Source organism: Euleptes europaea, chromosome 12 (assembly GCF_029931775.1).
Source record: "Euleptes europaea isolate rEulEur1 chromosome 12, rEulEur1.hap1, whole genome shotgun sequence".
Lineage (NCBI taxonomy): Eukaryota > Metazoa > Chordata > Lepidosauria > Squamata > Sphaerodactylidae > Euleptes > Euleptes europaea.
In genome coordinates this window covers 63,387,007-63,395,898 of record NC_079323.1, presented here as the reverse complement: position 1 = coordinate 63,395,898, position 8,892 = coordinate 63,387,007, and the positions used below count along the sequence as shown (strand labels likewise).

The 8,892-nt window shown below is 39.4% G+C and overlaps 1 protein-coding gene across 1 annotated transcript in view; it reads right to left on the bottom strand.

The window, feature by feature from the left end:
- Positions 1-6,230: 6,230 nt before the first annotated feature.
- The window catches only part of BACE2 (beta-secretase 2), a 42,647-nt gene continuing 39,985 nt past the window's right edge, over positions 6,231-8,892 (bottom strand). The window contains exon 9 of the mRNA XM_056858434.1: positions 6,231-6,696. Coding sequence (XP_056714412.1) covers positions 6,443-6,696 — 254 coding nt within the window. The 3' untranslated portion in view covers positions 6,231-6,442. The remainder of the gene's footprint in view (positions 6,697-8,892) is intronic.

Genomic DNA, 8,892 nt, shown 5'->3' with positions numbered 1-8,892 from the left:
GTATGCTGACTCCATAGTGGTGGAGGTAGGTTTAGATGGAGAACGCGACATAAGAACATAAGAAAGGCCCTGCTGGATCAGACCAAGGCCCATCAAGTCCAGCAGTCTGTTCACACAGTGGCCAACCAGGTGCCTCTAGGAAGCCACAAACAAGACGACTGCAGCAGCACCATCCTGCCTGCGACCTGAACCGTATGTCTCTATTGATTTCCCAAAATGTTATCTCCTATAGAATATACTCTATGACCAATATTTCTGGCAAACAGTTTTAAGGCCACTATTTTTGCATTTGTTGAAGTTATGTGCCCTGTGGCACAGAGTGGTAACATGCAGAACTGCAGTCAAAGCTTTGATCATGACCTGAGTTCGATCCCAATGGAAGTCAGTTTCAGGTAGTCGGCTCAGCCTTCCATCCATCTGAGGTTGGTAAAATGAGTACCCAGCTTGCTGGGGGTAAAGTGTAGATGACTGGGGAAGGCAATGGCAAACCACCCTGTTAGGTTTGCCTAATAAATGTTGTGATGCGACATCACCCTATGGATCAGTATGACCTGGTGCGTGTACAGGGGACTGACTACTTTTACCTGAGGTTATGGGAATTGCTTCCAGTAATGGAAACATTTGGAAACATTGTGAAATGTTACTAGAAAGTATTTAATTACTTTTAATTACAAGGTGAAATGTGTTTGTATGAGTATAGATTCTTTACTTACTACCAACTTATATTTAAGATAACAATTCTATTGGTCTCTTATAGAAACATTCTGAATGTAAAGATGCCTTCAAGGACAATTGGCATTTATTTAAACAAGCCTGAAAGCTGCTGTTATTCTTTATTTTAAAGCTAAAAATTCCTCTTTTTCACTGGAAAACTTGTATTTACAACAAAACGTCTTTCTGAAAACTAAATTCATAGCTTTGAGCCAGCCAGCTAGTAGCACCTCATGAGAAGATTAAAAGGTTATCTTTATTCCTCAACGTAACAAATGAGGTAATAAACCCAACAAGAATAAGCCCCTCCTGAAACCCAATTGCCACATAAAAAAGCATTGAAAGAGCACTTTAAGAACAAAAAGAAAAAGAAAAAAAAGGAGCTATTTGAAAGGAATGGGTGGGGGCAAGCCTCATTTTTAAAAGCCTTCTGCTCAGAAAGAACTCTGAGGAAGCAGGAAGTAGTTGAATCCCCGCCCCTTGACATGCTGTTTTGTAATTGGCTGGCTGCTTGCTTTGAGAGAAACCAAGCTTCTGTGTCCTGCCCTTTGCCTTATCATTTTAACGGGAAACTCATGTCAGCAAGTTTACATGGTAATTTGGAGAAAGAACATTGTGCTTCTATATGGCCAGATTATATTGTCACAATATGAGGGTGGTAATATTTTCAGCATTAAACCATATATATTACTGATGTGTGGTAGCCATGCAAATAAAAAAGCCAGGGGTGGGGGTGTTATTACCCAGGGCAAAGATTCAGTTTTCTGCAAACAACTGGAGAAGGGTTACAAAAATTAAAATGGGATCAGCAATGCCTGTGCATTCAGCTAACACATAGAGAATACGGTTCTCAGATTTGGCCAGCCATGTCTAGACAACCCAACAAAACACCAAGGCCCAAAAAGAGATAATTGGTGGGATAAGAGTAGGGGATAGAAGAGAGGGTAAGGGTTCATGGGGGCTGTGAGAGAGGGAAGGGAGAAAAAGCAATACCCAGGGTGAGAGAGGTCAGGAGGTAGAGATAGCAGGAGCACAGAAGTTTAGAAAGGTGGAGACCACTGGACCTCCGGGGGCAGGGGAAGGAGAGCTGGGAGAGGGAAAGTGGCCCCTAGTGAGAAAGGAATGATGGGGGAAAGCAGCAGAACAGGATGAGAGGGGAAGAATGAAGGTAATCGAGGTCCCAAGGGTGAGGGATCTGATTCAAGCACAGGGGCAGGAGTGACAAAAGCAGGCGTGGACATAGCACTGGGGCAGGAGGCACGCGGAATAGGATTCCCGCTTCCCTCCATTATCAGTCCTTGTGAGTGGCCCTGTTGTTTACCGTAACTCTGTCCATGACAGCACGTTTACAAATGAAGTTTCATCACAAAGGATCAAAAAATGACCAACATTTTTTCACTTTTATTGTTACCTATATTAAAATAGAATGTCCAATGTACAAGTTGCCATAAGGTGTTAAAACTAAAGGTTAGACAAATTGTAATTAGAGTTCTATTTATTTGTAATACCCAGCTCATCCCTCTGCAGGTGCTAGTTGTGTCCAGTGGTTTGTCTGCAACTGTACACCCTCTTCTAAGAAGCTGGGATGAACCTATCTTACAGAGCTTACAGATCTGACAGGGAAAACCGAAAGAGGACGGTGGAATGTATTAGATTTATTCTGAATTGCCAATGGAGACACACTCTGGATTAGGCAGCCTTGGACAGCAGGAACAATTTAATTGATAAAACAATTTTTTTTACAAATTTACAATTAAGAGTTTGGACATATTTCAGCTCACAAGAAAATATCATTCAGGTTCTGCATTATTTAAAATTGTCAATGTTAGTATATAACCCATTTTTAGATAACAGACCATTAAATAAGAGAGATTTCCTCTGGTCTTTGTTACATCACTATTATTCCCACCTTTCAACTTCTTTGGATAAATTTAGAATGATAAACTTTAAAGCTTGCATATTAGAAGTCGGAACCCTTGAAAATGGGTCACTAGGTTGGTCATTCTAGATTACCTCTGAACAGGCCTTTCAATATAGAAATAATTGAGACTGAATATTGGCAATAAATCATTACAACAAAAATTACGTTTACAAATCATATGGATGGCAATAAGCCTTCATTTTTGCTGGAAATACCCCCTTGAGATTTAAAAAGCTTTCTTTACTTTAACTGATAAGGGCAGCCTTTTGTAACAAACAGGCCAGGGAGGATAAGAACATTTGGTGGAGTCTGATTTAGTATCCATTAGCCCACAGTAGGGCAAAAGGCAGAAAAATAATTTTATTTGCCTACAAATTAATTTTCCTGTTATCAATTAAGATTGTGTATCTATTACGGAAGAATAGCTAAATTTTAAACTGCTCTGTACTAGAGTTCTGTTGACCTTGCACTATTCAATGTGCAGAAGAAATGCCAACATTCATATTATATTTGTTATTCAAGTCACATCAGGTGATCCACAGAGTCAGCAGGAGAGTTTTTTGTGCTAACAAGTGTGAGCCAAGGCATGTGACCAGCAGCGTCATCAGCTGATCAGCTCAGCTGTGGCTGTACAATTTCTAACTGTAGATGGGGAAAGCAAATGTTTGGTCCCCCCTCATGAAAAACTCCTTGTATACGTGCATGTAGATACATACACAATATAAAACAAAACTAGTATGCCAGGGAGAAGGTGAAAAACATTACAACCTTTCCCCCAACCTTTAATATCCCACCATTTTAAAACGTTAATACTCCACCTGCATCTATCTGGTACAGTCCATCAACCGATATACATAAGGCAGCAAGCCATGCCTTTCCACTCTAAGACAAAATCTCAAACTGTGCTGTTCCCTAACTCCAGTTTGAATTTTCCCCATGTGTAACTCATTGTAATATCACTTAAAATGTTTACTTAAACACAGTCAACAAAATTAAGTTTCTTTACAGTGGCCAAATTTGTTGAATGAAGATTAAGCACAGCCATTTTATGTCCAAATTATGTGTCGATTAAAAAAAAACAACCAGAAAAGAAAGACAGATTTACTGGATGAAACAACCTCTAGTTAATCACAACCCTCTAACTGAAAGTTTTTAGGCAGGGGATTCCTCCCTCCCCAAATTTAGCTCTCTTCAAGAAGTTCTGCAGCCAAGGCAGAATGTCTGAAAAAAACTATGAGCAAAGCCTGAATGATACAGCAGCTTTCACAGATGTTGGAATCCATTTCAGGTTAAAAATGGAACCTTTTCAGTGCAGCCATTACTGACCCTGTTGCCTGAGCAATGGAGCAATACCAGCATGAATATCTGTCATTGTACATCTCAATTTAAAAAGATGGATGAAAGTTATGCGACAAGCATCAAGACAGCCCTGTGTTTGTTAGCCATATTTTTGTGGTAAGGGATTCTGTGAAGAGTCAGTAGTTACAATTATTGCTTATGCAATTCAAGTATTTGTAATTATTTGTCCTAATGAATGAAAGAATGAATTAATAGGCACTGATATATAATACTGACCTATACAAAGCAAACAACAAATGATAATTTGCCATCACAATTTGTTTTCAGCATAGGAGAGCTAATATACATCTTTCAGAATTAGCAATTCTTCCACATGAAGCCAATATTATTGCTCACATACAATATTATATGCAAAAATATTGGATTAAAAAAAGCAAAAATAACCATAAAAATCAAATTGAAAACTGATTTCTGAGAAAAGGAAAATTTACTGGCCAGCCATATGACATAGGTTACTGTTTTCCATACATATCTAGTCAAATATATGGAGGAATTCTTTCAAGAATGATTATTGCTGGGTTCAGAGGGGGGGATTAATTTGCTTCTTGATTCCTGTGAATATTAAGAGGTAGAGCCTCTTAATTGCCTCTAGGGAATCTATACTTTAAAAAAACCTGCCCAGACATTCAATTTTAATTTTAAATGCATTTTCAGCTCTTTTACTAATAATTATGGCCTTTTCACACAAGTCTAAACCTGTGTCATTTGTGTGTGTGTGTGTGTGGGGGGGGAGTCAGCCAAAACAGCTGTAAGGTGTGCTGTTGCCAGGTACTGTACAGGTTGGCATTTAGCAAGCCAGCACTGACTTTTGTGGATAGAAGATGACACACACTGAGCCACCCTAAACAGAGTTACATCCTTCTAAACCCAATGACTTCAATGGATTTAGGTATTACTTAGCTTAGGGACCAACCAGAGTTGCAGGTGCAAGCTTTCAAGAGTCAAAGCTCCCTTCTGCTTTAATCCAGTGGATTACAATATATGCTGTACCTGTGCATCCTTTACAAGCATTCTTTACAACACTCCTCCCACCTTATGACTAGGATAAAAGGACTCAGATCTCTACTTCTACTGTGTCTGATGAAGGGAGCTTTGACTTGAAAACTTACACCTTGAAATTCTTGTTGGTCTATAAGGTGCTACTGGACTTTACCTAATTACTGTTCATTCAAGAAAAACCCTTTGCCTTTTCCAATCATGGGCAAATGGGCCACCTTTCCATTGAAGAAACGGTATTGTTTTCAGTTCAATATCTAGTCATTAGAGATATCCAAAAGGTGTAAAGAGAGAAACTTGCCCTTATAACTCATCTGCTTTGCAGGATGCACATACAAAGGCTCAGTGAATCTATCCTAACACTGAAGATAAGAACATAAGAACGGCCATGCTGGATCAGACCAAGGTCCATCAAGTCCAGCAGTGAGTTCACACAGTGGCCAACTAGGTGCCTCTAGGAAGCCCACAAACATAGCTTATGCATGAATTCAGAAACAGGAAGCTAATATGAGTGGCAAAGTCAAATATTTTTAAAATGTTATTAGAAAAAAAAGGGACTGCTGAAAGGAGGCGAGCTTGTGCCTTGTTTTGGAGGGAAATTATCTTTTCTATTTCAAGAACTCTTCTTCCTGATCATATTTGTGAATAGCATCCTTGTAAATTAAGAGGTAGTTTTGTTTTATGTTAAGGCTGCACAATAGGGTTGGGTTTCAGTATTTTCCCTACTTCACCTCTTCTGAGTCTGGAGCCTTTGAAAGTAACTGTTACTGCCCTCCATCTAAAAGAAGAAAAAGCATCTTTTTAGTCTGACATGTAACCTTCCTCTATATCAGTGGTTCCTAAAGTGGGCAGTACCACCCCCTGGGGGGCAGTGGGATTACCTAGGGGGGCACTAAGAGGCAAGGGGGCAGTGGGGGGGGTGCTAGAGGTGGGCCTTTCAACTGTAGGGGGCGCTGAGGTTGAGTTTGTGGAACCAAGGGGGTGGTGGCCTGAAAAGTTTGGGAACCACTGCTCTATATAGAGAACTTATCTCCTTTTCTCTCTATAAAGAGAACTAATCTCCTGATTTAAATATGCTCCAAAACAACAATGACTTTCTTTAAATGTGACTAAGGAGAAAAACAAAAGTCAATAATACATTATTTTTGTTGGAACCATGATATAACATTTTGCATTTTAAAAAAAGTTCTAAGAGCATAAAGGCCCAGCTAAATGGTTGTCTTTCCTGAAACAGCAAAATAGCATTTGCTGTTGTTATATGCATTTGGTTCTAAACTCTGGTTACAAAATAAAGCTTAAAATTATGATGCAGCAGAGTTGGAGGACATCTTGTAGTGGAATATGATATTGAAATTGTTAAAGAGTGGAACCTGGACTCCCAGCTTTGGTCGAGATAGCCACACGTAATTCCACTAAGCAGAACAACAAGAACTCCCTGCACTTCGATCAAATCCCTCATTTCCATCGATGTTGTACTAAGGATGATTCATCATTTACTATGTCATTTTCAGTGTAACGATGTCGAAAACGAGGTGGAAGCAGCAGCAAGATGATTAGAAGAAGGAGGACTAGTCCACAGAAACTCATAAGCGCATATGACACTATCCACAATAATGGTTCATGGAGAGATACTGTAGACACACAGTTGCTTGCTACATCTTCAGTTGAGAAAGGGCCGTCAATCTCAGATGCTGGGATACCACCAACTTCTAAAAGATAGCAAAACAAAAAGAAAGGAAAGGAATGTTTAAAAGGGAAATTTTAAAAAATAACAACAAATTCCAACCATTATATGATTGTAAATATTTAGTTTTAACAGATCCCTTTCTATGTTAAATTTAAGATAATAAAACCAGCCAACTATAGAGATAAAGCCAAGCTATACTTTAATCAGGTTTTCTCATTTTAGTCTGTTACTTGTTCAGTTAAGCTACTCCTGCATGAAATGACACACTCCATCCTAAAATAAAGGGAAGCAGACAGTTTGCTTTTCTATTTCCTGAAAAATGAATTATTTAAAGGCTGCCATTTCCTTTCTTTCTCCTGAACAACTCAGTGTAACATTGAATCATTTCCTATTCACCCTGTGCCAAATAATTTAACTGAAATATAATGGGAAATTTAAGCCTATCAGATAATATGCTTAACTGGAGATGTGCCTGCTCAGTATGATGTTGCTTTAAGCAAAACCCCTATTCACACATGACTTTGCAGTTAGCAGTCCTTTCCTGTGTTACTAGGTAAGACAAATGGGAAATATCAACACACGTATTGCTGCTGTCTAGCTCATCACAATTCCTTCACAGTCTCTATCAATTTGTAACATGCCACTTTTCTCCCAGTTATCTCTCTAGGGCCCCTTTTCACAAGGATAACTTTCAGGTATTTATTTCCTCCGTGATCGCAGCACAACAACCAAAGTGAGGTCCCAGAAGTCCAATGCCAGTAAAGGAAACTATGGTGTTTTCACATTGGTTATTTTTGCCCTGAGTTCAATGCTGTTGGGAAGTGGTGTTTTTTCCTGCTTCCTTACAGCATCGTGGTGCATTCATGCACCTCATGGGGTTTCCCCAGCTTTCCCCCAATCTTTTCCAAATCTGCTTTGCTCCAATGTTTTGAGAAAGATCACAGCAAAGTCTGGATGGTGGCTGCATAGGTAGGAAAGTTCAGATTTCCCCAGTCCATCCCAGACAGCAGTGATTACCCTTACGATAGGCCATCTCCTCTACCTGTCACAGGGCTTTTTAAAAATTGGGAGATTGAATAAGGTAATTTTGCTATATGGGTTGCCGTAAGTCAGTTATGACTTGACGGCAATTTACACACACAATGTGTGTAGCCGGTTCTTTGAAATCTCAGCTTGCTGTTGTTGGGTTTTTTTAAGTCTCTATCTCCTTTCATTGAGAGGAGCAAGAAAAAAGGCATATCTCCACAAGGAAAGGAGCCAGAGACTTACTGTAGAAAAACTTGGTAATTCAGAGAACCTGATACATATATTGGTACAGTGGTACAGGGATATAATATTATGTAACTGAGGATTAAAAAAAAGAAGAAGCCAGGGAACCTTGTAATGTGGAAGCCCTATCGCTGCTGTACTGTGTTAGCAGCCACAACAGCAACAGGGAAACTACACAAGTCTGTTCCCATATGGAAAACACCTATGTTCCCCTACTGATTCCATGCTGCAGCCTTCCTCTAAACATCTGTTGAGATTACCAAATGGCACACATCCGACAATTTCCCTTTTCTTAATAAAAATCTGGGTAGGATTATTACTAAGTTATTTCAACATATACTTTGTCTTTCCATTAGCAAAAGGCATCTTCTTGTTTAAGAATCTTTGTTCCTGTTTGGATCTCCAAGAAACTTTCAAGACACTCCAAGACATTTGGCAGCAAAATGGCCTCTTATGCAGTATACCAAAAATTAACATTACTTTGTAGAACACATTGTAATTATCTGCATGTAAGATAATGTGTTATTATGTCTTACCACAAGTATGTGCTAGACTTAGATATAAGACAGAGATCCAGGTTCAAAATTCCATCGTGATCTAAAGAACTATATGAGGCAGGCTGCCCAGTGGGTTTTTTTGTCTGCGTTCTTTTAGTTGCATGCCACTGCACCTATGTAAACTGATTTTGAAAGTGTTTCCAATTTCAAAAACGTCTGGAATGGGAGACTACTATTCAAGAAACAGAAGCGGAAAGATCACATGGGAACATGGAACTGTGTGAGTCTTTGCATCCCAGCCCAACTCATTTATTACTAGATGGCCTTGAGCTATTCGCCTCTTTGCTTGGCCTACTTTGCAAGTATATTCCAAGGACAAAAGCAGTAAATAAACATAGCAAGCATAGGAGTAAACAATGGGGGGGGGCTGAGGGGCTCGAGCTCCCCCGAAC